Genomic DNA, 24,788 nt, shown 5'->3' on the forward strand with positions numbered 1-24,788 from the left:
ATATTAATAATGTTATGATTTATTTATTTATAAAAGATCTAAATTTGAAACATAAGTTATTTTTAACCAAAAAGACATTAAATAAATATTAAAGAAATTAATTATATACTTTATGTCTAACTAAAAGAATTATAATTAATAAATATTTAAGTTAACATTAATCAAATTAATAGTAGATTATAAAAAAAATACCGAAGTGTAAACCTAAATTGTTTTTTTTAATAATTAAAAAAATGGCACTCAATAAATATTAATTAAACTAATTATATTTATAAACATGGGACATGGAAAACAGTATCGCCAACAAGTCATTTTCGTTGCCACGATCACAAAACAATAGAAAACATGATTTTAACTGTATACTGCTTTTAATTATAAAATTAAGTACATATATTAATTAATCTAATATTCAACTAAATATATATAAAAATATATGACATAATAAAAGTTAGCACTACTGCGTAGAGCGCGACGTTACGAAACTAACGCAATTGAAACGGAATGAAACGGAGTTAGAACGATTAAATGGCGAAGGATTAATGACCAGTGGCAAACTTGTAATTACTTTCATCTTCTACCTTGAGCTTTCGTACGAACGAAACCAGGGCTGCCTGCTGCTGTTTCGTGCATGAAGGGAAGCGGAATGGGCCTGGCCGGCCTACCAGCCAGCCAGAGGCTCGGCGTGGCAGCGCAAGGCCACCGCGGCGCGGACCCGCACGCGGGGTCAGCCTGCCCGCACGTCCAAGGGGGGCGCCGCTGCCTGCGGCCGGCAGCCCTGCTCGATCTCGAGCAGGCACACGCGCACGAGGGCGGCGGGGCGCAGGAGGCGCAGGCGTGGATGGGGTTGGGTGTCGCAGGGCTGGAGCGCATGGGGCCGGCTGTAGGCGCGGGACGACCAGAGAACGTGAAGAAGACGGCTGCCCATGGAGTTCCTCGCCGGATAATGTAAAGAAGAGTTAGAGAAACGATTAAACGGTCATGGATTCGCGAAAAAGATGGCGTTCCGGTGTAGAGGAGATCGACACGAACCTCACGATGGTGGCGGTTTTCGCAGGGGACGACGGAGATGGCCGGAAACGCTCGCCGAACGTTCGCCGGAAAAGTTCGCCGGGAACGAGATCCAAAACTTCGGCGATCGATCTACGGAGCTACGAGCGGCGGCTCGGAAAAAGGGTCGTACTTCTGAAATCAGCGCGTCGAGGGCTACGCCGGCATATATATAGGTCTAGGGTTTGGAAAAGTTTCGGAATTTCTTAATTTCGGGATTTAAAATAAATCATTTTCAGTTCCAAAATAATTCCAGAAAAAGCTAAAATCATTTTAAATTTCTGAAAAATATTTCTAAAATTCCAAAAATTCAATAAAAACTAGTAGAGATAGATTAGGAGATTATGAACCAAAATAAAGTTTTTGGAGCCCATGGAAAAGTATTTTAGAGCATACAAAATTATATTTTTGTTTTAGGAAAATGGAAAAAAAGTCTCGAAAAGGTCCGAAAAATTCTCGGGAAAGATTGGACGACATCTAACGTGTTTTTTTTTAAATCTTAGCACACATAAAAATAATAAACTCAAGTAATAGACAAGCATCACATCAACAAAAGCTCGTCTAATTAATTCCAAAATATTTGAAAAGGACCATTTTTCTTTGATAAAAATATGTGGAAATCTAAATTATTGTTGGAAAATTTTATCCACATATTAAAACCATACATTTTTTTAATATTTTCTAATAACAACCCGAAATAGAAATTTTGGGGTGTTATAGATCTACCCCACTTAACATAAATCTCGTCCCGAGATTTGAAGAGACTAGAGAGATAGTCCAAGGAGATCATCAAGATTGTATTAAGACTTTTGACAAGATATGATTTAGGAATTAGGGATAAAAAATGAAAAAGAATTCAAAGATCGATTCTCAAGATTGATTTAGAGTTTATGGCATGAGGTCAACGAATTGAAGATCCGCATAGGTTGAAAAGCAAGATAAAAGGAAGTTGAAAAGATAGATAAAGGTTGATCACTAGGTTTTCACATTATAAGGTGTAAAGATAAGGAGTGAAGATTAGCAATCAATGATATATACGATAAATCAGTGCTCATAATTTCTTGATTCAAGATTTACAAGATATATGATGAAAATATTAGGAATTGTCAAAGATTAAAAAGGAAGACAAAGATTGAATTATAGTCTTCACGCTTCATTGATTCCAAGACTATGAGATGTAAGATCAAGGACCAAAGGTTGGCACACAACGATCAAAAAGATTAAGATTGATGACAAAAAGGATTGACAAGATAGATGAAGACTTATCTTTAGGTCTTTATATTAATGGGGATACAATCGAGGGCAAACAAAGATGATAAGAAGATGGAGTTTTGTGACAAAAGGATAAAGTTTGATACACAAGAAAGATAAGCAAGAGATGGTCTTCAAACTTCAAACTTCATTTTGTTCAAGATATCAAGAGTGATAGAGGATCTACCCCACTTAACAAGAATTTTGTTCCACTTGTGTTGTTGAAGGCGATACTTTCTCTAGGGCTTGCTGCTATTAGGGCATCTTCATGTCTTGATTCCTCCATTAAGTTGTGATAAAGAAGAAGGCATCAAAAACTAGAGTGGGTAGGGATGGTGTAAGAGAAAAGACGATAAGGACCAAGATTGATAAAAAAAATTAGATCAGATAAGAGACGACACTACCCCACTTAACACAGATCAAACTAAACCCCGAAAAGTCACCTTCTAGGCCTCCTTCAGAACATAAGAGCAGAGACAACACACAAAACAACAAGCCAAGCAAAACAAGCACACATCACATCAACGATACTACGCGGGCTTCTTCAACAGTGGTGGTCATCCTAAAAGGTAAGTCTGAGATGATGAAGGGCCATCGAATTTTGGAAATAAAGCGAGGTTTTGTAAACATTAGTAAAACAACTAAATAAGTGCCAAGGAGATATGTAGAAATAGCTCAAAGGAAGCTATTCTAGGAGGAGATACAAAATGATAAGGGGAAGGAAACAGTCAGAATCAAAGAGTCAAGGGATGAGAAAATAGTTTTATATCAAAATAAGCTTTAGAAATCGACCGGTGCTATCTAGGCATACGTCCTACAGTCAACATTGCTCTGATACCATTCCTGTCACACCCTGGCATTTAAAATAAGACCAGAGTCGTCATATGTGTGCCCAGGAAGTCCACACATACAACAAAAGACTAGAAATATCAGAAACAATGTTATATATAGCGGAAAACATATTTATAATAATACTTACAAACATCAGAGTACGCGGAAACAGTAGCTAGAACTTCTTAGGCTCCATTCTTCTCAGAGACGGTTGACTGGGGGCTCCGTACGCCAAGCACTTCTGATAAGCTTCTAGAAAACTCCATAGCATCTTTATCCTTCTTCTGAGCAGTACTTTACTACACACTGGGGTGTGCGGGAAATAGCAAGGGTGAGTTCATGTCGAACTCAACAAGTACAGGCGGAAAGTATATGACATGCAAGGCTTAATCAATGGAAGAGCTGACACTGTTTAACTGCAGGTGAGCTTTTAAGTTGGTACACTTTTATTACAATTCTTTTATTAAACAACCTATTACTAGTGGTGAGTAGAATATCCCAACCCTTAATTAGATGGAAGTAGATTAACCATTTTATTAATCATCATCATCATTATTATTACCGAGGTAGCAACCTCAGATAGTAACTCGGGGTAGCAACCCCATTAAGGTCATGGGATAGCAATCCCAATTAAGAACACAGGATAGCAATCCTGCCAACACGGAATAGCCATTCCGCCAAAGCACGAGGTAGCAACCTCAACCAAGTTTCGCCTCCAAGTTCCATGTGATTCCAATTTGCTCATCAAGTGAGGGTCTGGGCCGCTCGTGACCGTGAGCACGGCTGATATATCAGTTTTACACTCTGCAGAGGTGTGCACGTTCACTCCAAGTCGTGATTCCCATTTGTCCGGGGTCGCGACTCCCCAAAACACTGCTGAGGTGAGCAGGCAGGGTCTCACTACGAGACCTTTCACAGGGTCCAACTAATAGGATGCCACTCGCAAGTTTTCGCCGGGGCGCTCGACAGTCGATACCCATAGCCATGGCGTACCGATCAACCGATAACTTAATATTCATTACCCAAGTTACTTCCTCACGCCTACCCGGAAAGTAACACCCTACTAGTGGAGGTCCTGCTAATTAGTCAAGCCAGAGCCATATAGCTTGGAGCTGTATGTCCCAGGGGGCCGCTCCCTGACTAAGTCCTTACGGAGAGCAGAGACGGGTACGCCCGACAACCGGACCACCAACAGTACCCGCTCCCCCTGTCCTCAACCAAACCACGATGCTCGCAAGCACCGCAACATCTCCATCACCGAAGTGACCATTGTTCATCATTTAAACATTTATCATCATTGAAGAATTTATTAAGCAAGATCATTATTTTTATTATTATATAGATTAGATGAGTAGAGCAACTAAGCATATCTACTGTTCACTATACTACCCATGTATAAAACCCAGGAGTACAAGGAATATAGTAGAAGACTAGTCAGGTCCTTATGGTTTGCAGTATTAAGACACATGCAATGGAAAGTAAATGTATTTAAAGTTCATAGGTACAATATGATCAAAGGGTGCCTGCACTTGCCTTAATTCTCAGTGTATATCTGCTCAGAATTCTTTAGCTTCTTTCCTTCTGCTTCGACTGTCGGTCCTCAGCTCCTAGTCTTCACTGTTGACGAACCACACTTCTTCTACGCGTAGCAACCAAGCAACACAAATAGACAAACAAACAAACAACAATCACGACTAAGAACAAGCATCAATCAAAAGTAAAGCTTTGAAAAGAAGAGCGCACTAAACGACACGGCTTGTGGCTACGATCGTGACAACCCAAGAACGGTTGAGAACGGAGCTATCGTTAAACAGACAGACTTTCGAGGTTCGAAGTGTAACGAAGAAGACCAACTATTCGCTTGATCTATTTTATTTGATGAAGAGAGGTGATAGACTTTTTAGAGAAACAACTCAAAAAGTGGAATTAAACAAATTATAATTATAAAAAGATGAAGTATAGTTCTAGTCATACTCTATTTATAAATAATTATAGAAATTATTTAAACTATTTTAGCATTCATAGCTTAGAGAATATAAAACGAGTGATAGCAACTTAATTAGAATCACTATTTATTTTCAAAGTTAAACGGAGCAAGTCATAACTAACAAGGCATTTATGTTGATATTATATAATTAATATGATTTATGAAAGATCGGAGATAAACCTAAACTACTTCAAATTCAAAAAGACATTGAATAACTACTAATTAAATTCATTTAAAACAACTTTATATGATCATATTTGAACAAGGCAAATTAATAATTGATAAATACACATTTAAGTTGACAAGTAATTATAAAAAGGTCAATATTTTCATATGTTACTTTTATTTAGAAACAAATATGTGCAATCATTAATCAAATTATGTTGAATTATAAAAACCAGAGTTAAACTTTAGTTATATTTTAATTGTAGATGATTATATATCATTTAAGCCATTTACGTCTTTGTAATTTTAGAAACATAAAGCAAGTGAGAGCAACTAATCAAATCCTAACATGCTTCCATTTATACTAAACAAGTTATAATTAATAAAGAATCATTTAAGTTGATATTAATAATGTTATGATTTATTTATTTATAAAAGATCTAAATTTGAAACATAAGTTATTTTTAACCAAAAAAACATTAAATAAATATTAAAGAAATTAATTATACTTTATGTCTAACTAAAAGAATTATAATTAATAAATATTTAAGTTAACATTAATCAAATTAATAGTAGATTATAAAAAAAAATACCGAAGTGTAAACCTAAATTGTTTTTTTTAATAATTAAAAAAATGGCACTCAATAAATATTAATTAAACTAATTATATTTATAAACATGGGACATGGAAAACAGTATCGCCAACAAGTCATTTTCGTTGCCACGATCACAAAACAATAGAAAACATGATTTTAACTGTATAGTGCTTTTAATTATAAAATTAAGTACATATATTAATTAATCTAATATTCAACTAAATATATATAAAAATATATGACATAATAAAAGTTAGCACTACTGCGTAGAGCGCGACGTTACGAAACTAACGCAATTGAAACGGAATGAAACGGAGTTAGAACGATTAAATGGCGAAGGATTAATGACCAGTGGCAAACTTGTAATTACTTTCATCTTCTACCTTGAGCGCGTAGGAACGAAACCAGGGCTGCCTGCTGCTGTTTCGTGCATGAAGGGAAGCGGAATGGGCCTGGCCGGCCTACCAGCCAGCCAGAGGCTCGGCGTGGCAGCGCAAGGCCACCGCGGCGCGGACCCGCACGCGGGGTCAGCCTGCCCGCACGTCCAAGGGGGGCGCCGCTGCCTGCGGCCGGCAGCCCTGCTCGATCTCGAGCAGGCACACGCGCACAAGGGCGGCGGGGCGCAGGAGGCGCAGGCGTGGATGGGGTTGGGCGTCGCAGGGCTGGAGCGCATGGGGCCGGCTGTAGGCGCGGGACGACCAGAGAACGTGAAGAAGACGGCTGCCCATCGAATTCCTCGTCGGATAATGTAAAGAAGAGTTAGAGAAACGATTAAACAGTCATGGATTCGCGAAAAAGATGGCGTGCCGGTGTAGAGGAGATCGACACGAACCTCACGGTGGTGGCGGTTTTCGCAGGGGACGACGGAGATGGCCGGAAACGCTCGCCGAACGTTCGCCGGAAAAGTTCGCCGGGAACGAGATCCAAAACTCTACGAGCGGCGGCTCGGAAAAAGGGTCGTACTTCTGAAATCAGCGCGTCGAGGGCTACGCCGGCATATATATAGGTCTAGGGTTTGGAAAAGTTTCGGAATTTCTTAATTTCGGGATTTAAAATAAATCATTTTCAGTTCCAAAATAATTCCAGAAAAAGCTAAAATCATTTTAAATTTCTGAAAAATATTTCTAAAATTCCAAAAATTCAATAAAAACTAGTAGAGATAGATTAGGAGATTATGAACCAAAATAAAGTTTTTGGAGCCCATGGAAAAGTATTTTAGAGCATACAAAATTATATTTTTGTTTTAGGAAAATGGAAAAAAAGTCTCGAAAAGGTCCGAAAAATTCTCGGGAAAGATTGGACGACATCTAACGTGTTTTTTTTAAAAATCTTAGCACACATAAAAATAATAAACTCAAGTAATAGACAAGCATCACATCAACAAAAGCTCGTCTAATTAATTTCAAAATATTTGAAAAGGACCATTTTTCTTTGATAAAAATATGTGGAAATCTAAACTATTGTTGGAAAATTTTATCCACATATTAAAACCATACATTTTTTTAATATTTTCTAATAACAACCCGAAATAGAAATTTTGGGGTGTTATAGATTCTAGCAGAATGGGAGGAGATTTCCACCAACTTGTGGCCCATTTAGCAGCTGGCATCTCTCCTGGTTTGTTCTGCAAAGACAAGTCTGTTCCATAGGAGGCTGGTGGTTCCACCTGCAAAGACAAGTATGTTCCAAAGGAGGCTGGTGGTTCCACCCACATGGCCACCCACATGGCTCTTCAGAGTATGGGTCCCCAAGTTGAAGAACAGCATGTGGACCTTCAGGAGGAAAACCAGAGGAGCTTTCCTGATGACTTAACTGTCTTCCAAGCTATGGTGGAGGACAACTTTCAGCTCAACAAGTCTACCCAATTAAGTCTGGCTTTGGGGGTCCAAGATGAGAGGGAGCAAGGCAGGACCCAAGAAATAAATAAAGAAACTGGTAGGCTTCATGCCAAGTTCTTTTCTTCAGGTAACTCTAACAACCTTCATGTCTCAGTGCCTGCTCGTTGGGTTAATTTTCTGACAGCTCAGTTGCTTAAACCCAACTCTTTTGGCTGGATAAGATCTTTGTTATCTTCTGGAATCATTAGTGCTTTGGATAAATGCAACTCTGGATCTGTTCAGTTCTCTGTCCCAACTGAATGTCCTCAATTCAACCTGCCTTGTCTTTCAGAAGTAAGGGTGGAAGATCCTGCCGGGGCTGAGGAGTCTGCCATGGTGGTGCCACCTAAAAAGAGAAGCCGGAAGAGGACCACAATATATATTGAGTCAGAGGTAAGAAGGAGCCCCCGTCTCAAATCCACCAATCAGGGGTTTAAAGCCAGAGGATGTAAAGGAAAGAACTGCTTTGTCTGTAATGTGGTTCCACCAACCTTGTCCTCAGAATCTATCAAAAGAATTGCCTCAAAGTTCTGTGACATTGCTGATACTGATGTTAATGCAATCTCACTGCAGGAAAGGAAAAGAGCCAAGCACCCGGTGGCAAGAGCTCGGATCCTTCCTCTGGAAGATACCCAGTTCACTTCTGCAAATGACACAGAGAAGGTCAGCACCCTGGAGCCTGTTCCTGGAGAAGGGGGGGGCAAGATGGAGCAACCAAGGAATAATGATCATGCAGAATGGGATAACGCTAGGGTTGTGCCGCCAATCTTTTGTGCCCTAGAGTGCTACCCTCTATGTAATAGTTAGTCTGAACTTTAAGTTGTATTCGCTGTCAAACTATGTCAGTCTTTTTAGTGGGAACTTGAATGTCCCTAGATTTGAAATCCCCGTCAGTGATGTCATATTTGGAAACAGTTATGCAGTACTGTTATTATTTTCAGTTGTCAGCATTAGTCCTGGATCTGCTCATTTGCCATCAACCTAGTTGAGCTTTGTCAGCATCAGCTCTGGATCTGTTCATTTACCATCAACTTGGTTGATCTTAGCTTATCGCTGTCAATCTGCTCGTTCCGCACTCTATCCGGTTTTAAATGAATCGAAGCAATGAGAGAAATTGGGGTATTTTGAGCTGGAACGTGAGAGGTCTGAATTCTTGTTGTAAATGGGATGCACTCAAAAATAAAATCATAGATTCTAAGTGTGATATCTTCTGTTTGCAAGAAACAAAAAAAGAAAGCTTTGATATGCAGTTTCTGAGAAAGATCAGTCCAGCAGGGTTTGACAGCTTTGACTTCCTCCCTTCAATTGGAGCATCTGGGGGAATTCTCATAGTTTGGAAATGCACACTTTTCATGGGAGAAAAAAATTTTAGTAACAATTTTGGAATATCCATCCAGTTTTGCTCCCTTCTTAGCTGTGATACTTGGGTCCTAACCTATGTGTATGGGCCATGCACCCCAGATGGGAAAACCCAGTTCATTGATTGGTTCAAAGGCATCCAAATGCCTGATACTTTTGACTGGATTATAATGGGTGATTTCAACCTTCTAAGAAGTTTAGAGGACAGAAATAAACCTAGAGGCAACATTTTAGAGATTCTTCTTTTCAATGAAGCAATTAGCTACCTAGGCATTGTTGAAATCCCTCTCCAAGGTAGGAGATTCACCTGGTGCAATATGCAACCCTCACCTCTGCTGGAAAAGCTAGATTGGGTGTTCACCTCTTCAAATTGGAATATCAATTACCCAATCACTACAGCCAAAGCTCTGGACATAACCCCTTCAGATCACACCCCTTGCCTCATTAACATTGCAACAAGAATTCCAAAACCTAAGGTGTTCAGATTTGAAAACTATTGGTTACTAGATGAGCAATTTCCTAGAATTCTAAATTCAGTTTGGTCTGCTCCTGCCACCAGTCAAGACACAGCAAAATCAATAACAGCAAAGCTAAAATTGTTAAGGCAGAAGCTGAGGGAGTGGCAGGCTGCCAAAAGAGGTCTCCACACCACAATTGCTAACTGCAGAATAGCCTTGCAACTGTTAGAAAGTTTTGAGGATTTTAGAGACTTAAGTGTTGAAGAATGGAATTTCAAAGATATTCTCAAAACCCACCTCTCTTCACTTCTTGAAAAACAAAGAATATACTGGAAGCAGAGAGGCTCCATCAAATGGGCAAACTTGGGTGATGCAGGGACAAAATTCTTCCACAATAATGCAACCATCAAGCTCAGGAAAAGCATAATTTCAGAACTAGAAACTCCAAGTGGACTATCAATCAGTGAGCATAACCAGAAGGAAGCAGTTCTCTGGGAGGATTTCAAAGACAGATTGGGGCGATCTGAATTTTCAGGTTTTCAGGTAGATCCATCTCAGTTTGTTCAGCCATCAGCTCATCTGTTCTGTTTAGAAGCCCCATTCCTGAATGAGGAAATTGATGGAATTATCAAGGCTCTTCCCAATGACAAGTCTCCAGGTCCTGATGGTTTCAACAATGAGTTTATGAAAAAATCATAGCCAGTGATTAAGTTTGACTTCTACAGACTATGCAATGACTTTTACAACCACTCTGTCTGCCTTTCAAGCATAAATTCCTCTTACATCACCTTGATCCCAAAGGTAGAAGCCGCCAGAAAAGTAAATGATTTCAGACCCATTTCACTACTCAACTCCTCTGTAAAGCTGATTACAAAGCTGCTAGCCAACAGATTACAGCCAGTGATCACCTCTTTAATCCACAAAAATCAGTATGGCTTCATTAAGAAAAGAACTATCCAGGATTGTATTGCATGGGCTTATGAATACATTCACCTCTGTCATCATTCCAAGAAGGAAATTGTCATCATCAAGCTTGATTTTGAGAAAGCATTTGACAAGATTGAACATCAAGCTATGTTAATCATAATGAAAGCCAAGGGATTTGGAGATAAATGGATCAAATGGATGAAAGACATTTTCAACACTGGCACTTCATCAGTTCTCCTTAATGGGGCTCTAGGGAAAAGATTCCACTGCAGGAGAGGGGTTAGGCAGGGTGACCCACTCTCCCCCTTGCTCTTTGTTCTGGCTGCTAATTTCCTGCAATCAATGATTAATAAAGCAAGGGCAACAGGATTGCTAAATCTCCCTATACCAATGGCAAGCACAGAAGACTTTCCAGTGATTTAGTATGCTGATGATACTCTGATCATTGCTGAAGGGGACCCAAAACAGTTGTTCTTCCTCAAGTCTCTCCTAAACACCTTCAAGCTAGATATTCTCAAAGTGAACTTCAACAAGTCAATGATTGTTCCAATTAATGTTACCCAAGACAAGCTAAATATTCTGGTAGGAACCTTGGGATGTTCTATTGGCTCAATGCCCTTCACTTACCTTGGGTTACCTCTATGCATCTCAAGACCAAGATTACAGGAATTCATGCCCATGATTAGGAAATGTGAAAACAAGCTAGCTTTCATCTCCTAGTTTCTAAATCAGGCAGGAAGACTTCAAATGGTCAATGCAGTCTTGTCTGCCTTTCCAACATTATTCATGTGCTCAGTTCTTCTCCCAAAGGCAGTCATCAAGCAAATTGACAAATATAGAAAACATTGTCTTTGGAGGGGTTCATCCATCAATGAAAAGGGAGCCCCAAAGGCAGCTTGGAAAATGATATGTGTTCCCAAAGACCAGGGGGGCTGGGAGTTATTGATTTAGAAAAACAAAACAAGGCCCTGATACTGAAAAACCTCCACAAATTTTTTAACAAAGAAAGCCTTCCTTGGGTAGACTTAGTGTGGGAAAAGCACTACTCCAACAACAAGCTACCAAACCACTGTACCTCATTTCAAGAATGGATCTACTATTCTTTTCTGGATGGATTCTTGGTCTGATTCCCCTGTTGTAGTTAAATACCCTGAACTTTACTCTTATGCAAATAAACAAGCAGATTAGTGCAGCCAGAGCTCTTGAATTTCCAGATCTCTCTTCTTTGGTACAGCTTCCACTTTCAGAGCAAGCTTTCTCACAACTGCAATACCTCCAGGAAGCAATCCTAAGCAGATCAGCAAATTCAGAAAAGGATAAATGGACCTGTGTGGGTCAAGCAGCTCATTATTCAGCAAAAAGAGTTTACAGGTTTTTGGCAGGTGCAACTAACAACAATATCTTCTTTAAATGGATCTAGAAAAATAAGGTTCAGCTAAAGCACAAGGTCTTCTTTTGGCTTCTGATAAAAGACAGACTAAACACCAAAAATTTGCTAAAAAGGAAGAAGATGGACATCAACTGTTACAGCTGTGCCTTATGCAGCTACTTATCTGAAGAAACAGCACAACACCTTTTCCTGAATTGTGATTTTGCTAGAATGTGTTGGAATTTGGTGGGTGTTGACATCCCCCTACAGTCTAATATAGAAGAGCTCATCCCTTTGATCAAGGCGCAAATCAACTCTCAGTTCTTCATGGAAACCATCATTTTGCTGTGTTGGACCATTTGGAGTGCAAGAAACGAACTCATTTTCAGAGGTAATGGATCAAATAGCCTGGACTGTGAAAGATTCTTCTTTAAAGAGCTAAGACTCATCCGTCACAGGCTGAAGCAGGACCTACATCAAGCCCTTGACTCATGGATTCAATCCCTAGAGCTTATTGCTGCTTGATGCAGATCTTTTTTATCTCCTTTTTTGTTCCTTAATGTTTTTCACCTTGTTTTAGTTTAGCTTCAATTTAGTTTTTTAGTCCTTTAGCTTAGTAGTCTTTCTTGCTCCTCCCTTTCTTTGTATCTTCTTTCATCCTGTTTGCGCTACCTTTGTTAAGTTTTTAATATATTCGCTGCAGGGGTTCACACCCCTCCAAATTACTCAAAAAAACAACCGTAACCACAAAATGACCCCATCTGTAAATTATGTGGAACTGATATGGAAACCTCAATGCACCTTTGTAAAGACTGCACTTACACAAAGGAGATGTGGGAGTTGATCAAGCAATGGCTTGGGTTGTCAACTCTAAACCAAATCAACATGGAGTTATTTGAGGAAATGTCGAGCGAATACAGAAAGAAGTCAGAAATAGTCTTTTGATAGAATCATGATCTACTTTTGAGTGGAACATTTGGAAGGAACGGAATAGAAGAAGAATTTACAACCTAAACAAGTGGCAATGTTATGCAAGGAGCATCAAATCTTGTGACACATATATAAAGCATTAAATATGCACATTTTGCCTGTAAATTGCGAGACGAATCTTTTGAGCCTAGTTAGTCCATGATTGAACAATATTTATCAAATATAAACGAAAATGCTACATTATTCATTTTGCAAAAAAAATAGAACTAAACAAGACCCTAGTTGTGGTTTGTTCTATAGGTTGTCTCGGTGTCGGTTTGTTCCTAAGAGTTCCTATTTTGGCATCTTTTGGTTGTCTCGGTGTCGGTTTGTTCCTAGTATCCCTGTAATTACGTATTAATTTTTTCCTTTCTCTTGTCTAATATATTTTTACAAAGCTCTTGCCGCCACTTCTAAAAAGAACTAATTGGCTTTGAAAAGTTACACTTCATTTCTTAATATATTTTTACAAAGCTCTTGCCTCCCCTACTAAAAAAACTAATTGACCTTGAAGTTACACTTTATTTCTCAATAAATAGAAGTTCTCTCTGAAAGAGACAAGAGGGAGTGATATTCGGCTATAGGATTCTACGACATATATACTATATTGTTTCTTAGCATATAGTTCTATTTTTTCGAAGTTGATAAACGTACATTTCATAACATTGTTGACATAGCGGGCAAAGAATTTCAGTTAATCCAATCAGCTTACGCACAACAGAGATGAGAATTTGAGACGGCAATGTTAAGTAACCGAAAACAGAGAGGTGAGAACTTGAGACGACGAAAAGATATTGTTATAAGATTGGGGAGCATGGATGTCAAGGCCTACTTGTTTAAGAGCAAATCAGAGAGGTGGAGATATGTCAACGTACATCATGTTTAAATATAATCACCACGTATTAGTTGTAGCCGTCACAAAAATTTCTTCATGTCCTAATAAAAAGGAACAAATTTGACATGGGCATACTCATTCAACATTCATGCACCAAATAAATAAACCGTTGAAAACAAAAGGCATGCAACGGATTTTAATCCAGGTCAACTGTGAAATCACGCCATTTCAGAGATAACTAATATTTCAGCGTTATTTTTTTCTATTTTACTTGTTATTATACATTATAAAATTCTGTCAAGAAAAGTTGCACATAGTCTGAAATTGTGTGCCCTGAATCCGGACAGGATGACTTCCAGCTAATCCGGGGAAAAGTGTGTTGCTGGAATGTACTGTTGGCACGTAATGGTGCATGAACTGAAGCTTGCATTTTGTTTTTCCCCTGGCTTGAAATTATCCATCTTCAAAGTTTAAATTTTCAAAGGCGTAGCTAACTTTTTTACGCGTACTAGCGCACTTGAGGCCTATCTTATGGCTCTCTGATTCCTGCCACAAATTCAGAATGTGTCCAAGTTGTCAACCCGTATGGGTTGCTGCTTCTCTCGGTTGCAGACCAGATGTGACAAGAGCAGGCTCGCTCTGGATTTAGCCCAGGCCCGAGAGACACCCTAATAAGTTTCGTGGCTTGAGAGGCCCAAGAAGCGTTTTGGGCCATGTGTAGGGCCGAATTGTTATATAGCTTCTTCTTTTTCATATATTTATTATTTTGCAGTACAGAAATGCTGAACGGAAATGAGCAAAACAGGCATCATGCATTCATGCTAGCGGCCTTGTTTGGTTCATTTTTTTTTTTTGCAAAATAGCTACTGTAGCACTTTTGTTTATATTTGACAAATATTATTCAATCATAGACTAGTTAGACTCAAAAGATTCGTCTTGCAAATTACAGGTAAACTACGTAATTAGTTATTTATTTTATCTATATTTAATGTTTTATACATGTGCCGCAAGATTTGATGTGATAAGAAATCTGAAAATTTTTGCATTTTTTTATACTAAACAAGGAATTGCAGGAAATGTACGGCAACACAAAAGTCCATTCTCGGTCTCTCGGAGCACGCACAGATATATATTCCGTGGCCTGAAAAGGAGGCACATCTCATCTCATGGAAATCGCAGTCGATGTTTTAACGAAGCTTGAGATATCTTATCGCACAGATAGATACATACATACACTCCTACTACAACATCTAGCAGTTGTCCTCATCATTCTACAAAACTAATTAACCACATTACTAATCGCACCCAACTCACCACAGGGATCGACGACGACGTGCAGGCTTTACTTGGTACTACACTACTACTACTAGTAGGTATGAAAACCCATTTGTAGACGATCGATGTGAAGAAGAACAGATCGATGAAGTAGGACGAGGATTTTTCGAAGCATGCATCAGTTTCGCCATTTGTAGCGTCGGAAGAGGTCCTCGGTCTGCGCGTTGCGGAAGGCGCAGCATCCGATGACGTAGACGAAGATGAGCGCGACGGTGGCGACGAGCAGCGCCACGTTGGCCTTGCGCCACTGCTGGCGCACCGCCCCCAGCACGCCGGCCTTGCAGGAGCCGCAGCCGTAGCAGAGCTGGTCCGGGTCGTTGCTCCACGCCGCGCAGTCCGCGTCCGCCGCCGGGTTCGCCGGGCTCGTCCACGCCGTCGGGCTCACGTACGCGTACCCGCACACCGTCGGCGGCTTGCAGCACCCGGACTGAAAAGACACCACAGCACACCATCATCATTAAGGGCCTGTTTAGTTCCCCACCAAAAAAATTTTATCCATCCCATCGAATCTTTAGACAAAAAATAAACTAATTACACAGTTTGGTTGAAAATCGCGAGGCGAATCTTAAGTCTAGCTACTCCATAATTAGCCTTAAGTGCTACAGTAACCTACATGTGCTAATGACAGATTAATTATGCTTAATAGATTTGTCTTGTAGTTTTCCTGACGAGCTATGTAATTTGTTTTTTTATTAGATTCTAAAAACCTCTTCCAACATTCTTCCGACATATCCGATGTGATACTAAAAAATTTTTATCTCCAATCTAAACAGGGCCTAATTAATGGTAACAACAACTAGTAGAGTACAGCACAGAAGCTTCCGATCCTATAATCCTTATCGTATTGGAGCTGGAGTACGCACGGGACAAAGCTTGCATGCAGAAGAGTCTTAAAAATCAGTGGCTGGCTACATGGTTCCATGCACCGGCCCACATGGCACATGCATGTCTGCCGCTCTCTCTCCCACGCACACAGTGACAGAGGACACATCTAGGCATGATGGAGATGAACACATTTACAGGTCACGCCAACCATGGAGCGAGGGCAGGGTGGCGGCAATCATCATCTTCCCAGCTACACTGCAAGTGTCTACCAGTAGGAGCAAGGCAATAAGGGACTGATTCCTCTTTACTTTTACACTAGCTACAAAGTGGAAACGAAACTACCAGGTACCTTTACACACAAATGTTCATCTTAGCTAGATTACAAGTAAACAATGTGTGTAAACAAATGTTTACTTTAGATTAGAAGTAAACATTGGTCAGCTCAATCGATGAGTAGTACTAGTCTAGTAGTAAACAATAAGCACAGTACAAAAGTACGATTTGATTTACCTGGATGGGCGAGAGGTGCGACATGTAGAACTGCTCAGGCACGATGAACGAGCTATCGACGGCGAGCTTCCTACAGGTGCCCGACGCGGCGACGCAAGCCCGGATGCCGTCCCACCTCCGGGGGTCGTCGCCGGCGACGTACCCTCTTAGCCAGGAGGAGTACCCCTGGAGGCGGTAGTCGTCGTATGCCCTGCCGCTGCCGGCGACGGGGTGGTAGGCGCCGTCGCCGTGCGCGACGACGGCGAAGGCGAAGACGAGGAGCGCCAGGAGCAGCGTGACGAGCGCCGCCATGGCGAAGAGGTAGCAGGCCAGCAGGCCCCTCCGGTTCCAGTACGCGCCCGCGAACCCGGCCAGCGCGACGAGGAGGAGCAGCGCGCCCAGAATGGCGACGGGCCACCGGAACAGCCTGAGGCAGTCCTCCCCGCCGTGACGCGAGGCGAGCCAGAGACCTGTCGCCGCGATGGGGATGGTGCAGAGGAGGACCAGGAAGTTGATGCACGCCGTGATGTTGTTGCTCACCGCCATGTTCTCGCGGCCCCCGCCCGGGATGGCGGACGGGGAGTCTGGGAGGGGCGGGCGGGATCGAGGATCGGGATGGCGCAGCGGATGCAGCTGATGGGACTGGAAGGGGGAGTGTGAAGACGGAACTGCGTGTGTGAGTCTGTGAGAGTGTGAGGTACTGGAGCAGCGGTGAGAGGGTCGTTTCGCGACTCGTGGGAATGAATGCTGTTGCTGCAGTTGCACGCGGTGACGAGGCACGTGAGGACAAGAGAGAGGGAGAGTTGCGGGTGGGGATTGGGCAATAATACAATACAGCATGTACATGCTCAGCATTGTTTATCTGGACCATCCAAATATGCTATGAGATTCGTGCTGCTACACTTCTCTCCATGCAGCATGTACATGCTCAGCATTGTTTATCTGGACCATCCAAATATGCTATGAGATTCGTGCTGCTACACTTCTCTCCACTGTGTTCACACTTCTTTCCACTGTTTCACACATCTCGATGCATATTCAACGGTGCAGATAAGCAATGCCCAGCATGTAGACTAAAAAACTGCTGGGATTGGGGAAAGGAGTTTGGGGGGGTACGGACGAAGAAAGCGTCTTGATATTCTCGTGCCCACCGGCGGCCTTGCATAGCGCATTGTGGGTAACCGCCGCACGGCCGCAGCATCCTGGGCGCGTCTCAGTTCCGTTGCGTGTGGCGTCCTACCCCTGCCGCGTGCACCGCCGCTGCCACGCCGGCCTCGCCTCGCCTCGCCTCGCCTCCGATCCATCAGCTGTGCCGACACGGGGGCTGCAGCCGACTCGGCGTAATCTGCCATGCGCGGGGTTTTGCGGCGGCCTCATCACCGAAGGCGTCGCACGGCGGCTTGGTCATAGCGCTTTGCCTGTGCGTGTGTGCTCAGCTGTCATTTTGAGCCCGTCTTTAGGCCTTTGTTTAGTTTCGAATTTTTTTTTTGTTTTTGTAACTGTAGCACTTTCGTTTTTATTTGATAAATATTATTTAATTATAGAGTAATTAGGCTTAAAAAATTCATCTCGCGATTTACAGATGAACTGTACAATTAGTTTTTATTTTCGTCTATATTTAGTGCTCCATGTATATGCTGCAAGATTCGATGTGACGGAAAATCTTAAAAAGTTTTTAGTTTTTGGGGTGAACTAAACAAGGCCTTAGTTAACCCAAAAATCAAAAACAATTCAAGATTTTTCATCACATCGAATTTTATGGCACATATATAGAGCATTAAATATAGATAAAAATAAAACTAATTGCAAAGTTTGTCTATAAATCGACAGATAAATCTTTTGAGTCTAGTTACTCCATGATTGGACAATGTTTGTCAAATACAAACGAAAGTGCTATAGTACTCCTAATCCAAAAAATTTTGGGAACTAAACAAGGCCTTAGTTCCAAAATGGTTTTGTTTTGGGTACTGTAGCACTTTTATTTTTATTTAGCAATTATTACCTAATTATGGACTAACTACACTCAAAACTTACAGATAAATTGTGCAATTAGTTTTTATTTTCATTTATATTTAATGTTTCATGCATATACCACAAGATTCGATGTGTTCACCTAGCCCCACGTATAAAATTTTGAGGGTACATATGAGCTACACAAGAAAAGAAGTTGAGTACACCTTTGAGTCAACTTAAGATTCATTTAAAAGAGAGAAATTCATCGGCGGTCTCTCAACTTGACTCAAAGTGTCATCTAGATCTATGAACTTTCAAAGTGATACCTATAAGAGTGTCATTCAGGTCCTTAAACTTTCAAGATGATCATTGCAGGTCCTTAAACTTTGCAGAAGGTGTCATTCAGGTCCCTAAACTTGACCGACAGTGACATCCTGGTCCAAATGTGATCTAACTCACTCTATAAACTGGTATGGCATGTTGATTCTATGTTAGACGTGGATCCAACATGTGTCATTTAATCAATCATTACTTATATAATATTTATTATGAAATTATATAAAATAACTTACATCAACAAATATATTTGGTTTTAACTTAAATAGGAAAATAATAAAATTAATTTAATATTTATGTATCATTAATAGTATTAAAATAATATTAAACTTGGAAAATAATAATAATTATAGTATTACTATATAATATTATACTACTATTAATAATACTTTTATTAAAAGTTGTAATACTGGTATTATAGTATTAATAAAGGTATTATAGTATATTTGTTGTAAATTTTTTTGCTGTTGTAAATTTTTTGTTGTTGTAAATTTTTTAATACTTTAAATTATTTTTTGTTGATGTAAATTATTTTACATAATTATAATTTCATAATAGATATTATATAAATAATGATTGGTTAACTGACACATGGTGGATACACGTCTAACTTACATCCACAATGTCACACCAACTTATAGAGTGAGTTAGACCATATTTAGACTAGAATGACACCGTTGGTCAAGTTTATGGACCTGCAGTGATCACCTTAAAACTTTAGGGACCTAGATGACACTATTTGCCAAATTTAAAGACCTATAGTGATTATCTTAAAAGTTTAGAAACCTAAATAATATTCTCTGCCAAATTTAGAGACATACATATATCACTTTGAAAGTTTCAGTGGCACGCGGGAGGGGGATTCGGGGCAGCGGGTGGTGGTGTTGGTGACGAGTGAAGGTCGTTGTGTTGCTGCAGTGGCACACGCGGTGACGAGGCAGCTGAGCAGAAGAGGAGAGCGAGTCCGCCTTGCGGCGGGTGGGTGGGGATTGGGCCCAAAGGAGTTTGGAAAAGGTTTGATATTCTCGTGCGCATTGTTGGGAGTCAGGATGGGAGAACGTACAAACGTAGCGAGGCTGCCCGCCGGCCGCCGCACACGGCCGCAGCATGGCGTCGCGTCGGTTACGCCCCCAACAACAAACTGAAACTGGGCAGCAAGCAGCTTCCTCTGACGTGTGTCGCGTCGCGTCCTTCCCCTGCCGCGTGCACCGCCGCTGCCCCGCCGGCCTCGCCTCCATTCCAATCCCTTCCAATTCCCATCAGCCGTGCGGACTCGGTAGCTGCTGCCGACTCGGCCTAATCTGCCACGCGCGGGTGCCACGTCGGGGTTTTTGTTTTGGAGGCTTTTAGGCCTTGGTTTTGTTTAGTTTCATTTTTTTTTACAAAATAAATACTGTAGCATTTTCGTTTGTATTTGATAAATATTATTCAATTATGAATTAACTAGGCTTAAAAGATTTGTCTTATAAATTGCAGGCAAACTATATAATTAGTTAATAATTTTATCTATATTTAATACTTTATGCATACACCACAAGATTCGATGTGATGAGGAATCTGTTTTTTTTTTTTTGCAAAATTTTTTGGGAAGACCCTTGTTTAGTTCCAAAAAATTTAGCGAAATGGACGCGATAGCACTTTCGTTTGTACTCAATCTATTATAAGATGTTTGACTTTTTGACACCAAGTTTGACCACTCATCTTATTCAAAATTTTGTGCAAAATATCACTTCTTTTGTCGTGGCTTGGTTTATTAATTAAAATTCCTCAAGAATGACTTAAATTTGACTATTTCTGCATAAATTTTTCGAATAAGACGAGTGGTCAAACTTGGGGTAAAAAAAAGTCAAACGTCTTATAATTTGGGATGGATGAAGTATTTGATAAATATTGTCTAATTATGAACTAACTAGGCTCAAAATATTTGTATCGCAAATTACAGTTAAATTGTGTAATTAGTTATTTCTTATATCTATATTTAATGTTTCATACATGTGCCGCAAGGTTCGATGTGATGGACAATCTAAAAATTTTTGCAAATTTTTTGGAACTAAACAAGGCCTTACTTACGTGTCATTACAAAAGTTAATAATTATCCACAAGTTATTAAAAAAGTTAAGTTCTTATATGTGCCACTCCTCTAAACTCTTTACTCTTCATGCCATTTTCGACAAATTTGGCTCTAACGTGTCAAATCGCGAGTGTAAAAAGTCAAAAATACCTTCAAAGCTGAATATGCAATTAATTTTTTTTAGCATCTTAATGATCTCAAATGAAAAAAAACCGAGAACTACAAAATTGTAGATCGTTGTGTATAAAAATTATCCTCATTTAATTCCTTGCAAAAAAGATATGATTTGATAGGATTAAAATGCCTTAGAAAAAATATATTTTTTATACAAAATAAAAAAATATTTTTATATAAATATTGTAGATCTCAACAAAATCTATGACTTTCTAGTTTTGAGTTTTTTTCATTTGAGATCGTTAAGATGCTAAAAAAGTTAATTGAATATTTAGATATGGGGATATTTTCAACTTTTCATACCTATAGTTTAACACCGTTAGAGTCAAATCTGACAGAGCTAGCATAGAGAGTAAAAGAGTTCAAAGCAGTGGCACTTTTAAGAACTTATATTTTGTAATGACTTGTAGATAATTACCAATTTTTATAATGATATATACGTAAAAGCCTCTTTATTTTGTGGCGGCATGGTCACAACGCTTTAAAGTTTTTAATGATGTTTGTGTGAGTTCTAAATATATTATTTGGATATTTTTCCCAATATATATCTAAAATCTTAAAGATATTTTCTATAGTTTTAAAACCTTATCAAGTAGTTACCAATTTTTTTTAACTAAGAAAAGAAAATTGCCTTCAAAACCACTACGACCTAGGTTAGCAAGGTAATTTGTAAGATTTTGAAAGGTTAGGAGTAAGATGTTTGGTTTTTACGGTTTGAGGAGAAAAAATAGATGATAGTTGATGGATGCACCTCCTCTCCCACGAGCCACAATACCTTTGGTCCTTTTTATTTCTCTAGAGTGTGCACTTCCTTAGCAGGCCTGCTTCATCCCCTCACCCCCACTTGGACCCAAAGTGTATCGGCTTAGACACTGGGCCATGATTGTTCCAAGTCTCAAGTCCACGACTCCACTCAGAATGAGGAGGAGGCCATGAGGATGAGGAAACTTCGCACTAGATGGAAATTCACTGGGCTAGAGGCCCCGTGCGAGGCACTTGTCACCCAAGAGGCCAACACCCAAGCAACCAATGCTGGAATCCTGGTTCTCTCTCTCTCTCTCTCTCTCTCTCTCTCTCTCTGAAACGGAGCTTTTCTCATTACTCCTCTGTCACAGCCAAATCGCTGGAAAGGAGGTACATCATCTCAAGCGGCATGATCACCACTGGGCAGCTTACACCCTATCGAATAGCAAGTTCATGAGCAAGTTTGTTACAATCACGGGGACACACACTAATTTTACACACAGTAAACTCCAAAGCCATAAGATGTTTGAGCTTTCCGTAATCACTCCTCCCATTGGAGACTGCCGGAATTCGTCACTCTCCAAAGCTATTTTCACATTAGCAGCATCTGTCTCCAGAACGATGTGCATCATACCCATTGTAGCCGCCATCTTCAGACCTTCTAAACAGCCCAGAAGTTCATGAACTAGTGCTGGAATCCTGGAACTTGGAATACGGCTTCTCGGCTCTCGCGAGCTGCCAACCAAACGGACAGCCCCTCAATGTCAACGACCATTTTTTTCACGTAAAATTACGTTGATCCGAATATGTGTTTGACTGTTTCCAAAGTTATCTCCAATGCTGAGGTGTGAGGTGGATATAGTTGTAACTTGTAAGGTAGGCAGGTTGCACTTGCAACCTTGTTGGGCCGACAGTAGTTCTAACTTCTAAGCATCTTTGATTTAGATTAAATCATAAAACGCAATCGACAACCATAAAAGGAAACAACGAAAACTTTCCATGCTAGTTTTCACGGCATCGTTTAGCCGCGGTCAAGGGTTGGGGGATGTCAGTAGTTTTGACTTTTGAACGCACGCAGTCTTCAGAGATCTGGATCCAATCTTTTCTTTCATCGCCAGAGCCAGATATATAGCACTACAGATAGCAGCAATCATCCTCTATTCACATCCTTGGAGTGACGTCGAAGTTTGTGTTCAACAACAAGCAATCATCTTGTCTGATAAGGTTGTGCAAAAAATTTCAGGCCAATATTTCAACAGCACTTTTATATATGTCCTTGTCACCAATCAAAGCTCAGTGTATGGTTACATATATCATCGCCAAGGACTGGATAAGGAGAGGAGAAATCCCTGATTTGTACATCTACAAAGCTGTAGGAGAAAAGAGGTGTGTTGATCAAGAGAATTCAAGAACGGAACGCATGCAAATTAAACCCTCTGTTAGCACCGTCGTCCACGGGTCCTCAGGTACTGAAAATAGTCCTTCTATCAGTGACCTGATACTTGTCCCAATCGGTGACCCTACGGTTTATTGTCATTACTTTGACATGGACCACACAGGTATATATATCACTATATGGTAGCTGAAGTGTCAAGCTCAAGCTCATCCTCGACGAGACGACGACGGTTCTCTTTTTTCTAAATATACTTTCAACATAATCCTATGTACCTAAAAGAGTAAAAGGAGAAAAGCAAAGGATTAGACAATGATATCCTATTCACACCCAATCCATATGTTTGATATGTTTACTGACAAGTGTAGTTATGGGTAGCCTTGATGCTGTACGTTAGGCTCTAACATGTAGGTTGAGATATTGAGGATTTCTCAAGCATCAGTAGATGATTACACAGCTCAAGAAAGGTGTCTACGCGGGCCTCCTTTCCCGTTTTCTTTAGGTCGTTGTGGTCCCTTGGGCCTGCACTTTCTTTCACCCATCAAATATCTGTATGTCTGGTGCCCTTCTCTGTAGATGCTCCTTGTTGATCAACAATTATATGACACACACAGCCCTTTAGCACATGCAAAGCTAAGCTACGCACCTAGTCATGTGCAGTGTCTTCCAAGTATGACACCCTGCCTCCATGTTACTGCATTGTGCACGTTGAAGGCTTGAAGCTGAATTTGTTTTCGCGTAATGATGCTGCGTGCCCTCAACCTCAATTGATCGGTCTGTGGCGAACGGTGGATCATGAAGAAGTGGAATGCACTGTTGAACATGATTATGGAATATGGAAGCCCACATCAGGAAATAAAGCACACTGCGCGAGGTATACCAACAGGTTACACTTTCCCTCAGTGTTCAGAAACAGAAATCATCATATGCTTATTGTCACATTGTGACACATACAGACTGTTCAGATAGGAACATCGGGTTGGACCTGGACCGATAAGGATGGAGCTATCAGGAAGTAATTGGAGTTAGGACTTTGGATAAGGAAATTGCGTGAGGCAACCTGCTACTGCTAGCATGGCGGATGCAGTTGCATTGCACGGCGAAGCGTGTATGCAGAGTTGCAGACCTTATCCATGACCAAGTAACACTTTCCATACGTATATATCCTTAGCCTACTGCTCCTACCCGTTCTGTTCGGACATGTGCGTGCTTGCTATATTAAAAATTGCTCCAGTTGTTGAATCCTGTGGCATAGAACATGTGGAATGGGATAAGATAAGAGGCGTCTTACGCGTTGAAATTTGTCGTCAGAGCAGTCTGATAAAGCCAGATCATAAGCTAGTGATTAGATCACTGATCTTTTTTTGAGTGTATGCAGACTTTGTTTTGCCACACAGCATGACAGCATGCAATGTTATATAGTTTAAGTTAGATATGTGTGATCTGTGATATTCGTCTGCACTTTTTATATGATACTGTATATAGGTACGAGTGATGAAGAATAGTTCTGAACTAAACACTTCATTCCTATCCTTAAGATTCAGAGACGATAAACGGATCAGAGTTGGATTGGGTCACTGCGGTTGTAAGGATGCTCATTCGCTGCAGGTTTTATCAGTGGAAAGTATATACAACACTACTTCATCAAAAATGGATGGAGACATTATTATATATATATATATATATATATATTGGTTACTGCTTTTCACCGTCACTTTCTGAGTTCTGAGTATTTGGCATCTTGCAGGGATAAAGTACGGAAACAGTGTAACATAGGATAAAATGGAGAATCTGAAA

General features: G+C 40.4%; 1 protein-coding gene across 1 annotated transcript; it reads right to left on the reverse strand.

Annotated features, from left to right (window-relative positions):
• On the reverse strand, positions 14,780-17,111 carry LOC8079303 (tetraspanin-2). The gene is made up of 2 exons (XM_002438559.2): positions 16,342-17,111; positions 14,780-15,433 (listed from the first exon to the last, which is right to left on the reverse strand). Exons 1-2 carry the CDS (start codon positions 16,864-16,866, stop codon positions 15,125-15,127), a joined length of 834 nt encoding a protein of 277 aa, XP_002438604.1. The 5' UTR covers positions 16,867-17,111; the 3' UTR covers positions 14,780-15,124.

This window comes from Sorghum bicolor, chromosome 10 (assembly GCF_000003195.3).
Source record: "Sorghum bicolor cultivar BTx623 chromosome 10, Sorghum_bicolor_NCBIv3, whole genome shotgun sequence".
Taxonomy (NCBI): domain Eukaryota; kingdom Viridiplantae; phylum Streptophyta; class Magnoliopsida; order Poales; family Poaceae; genus Sorghum; species Sorghum bicolor.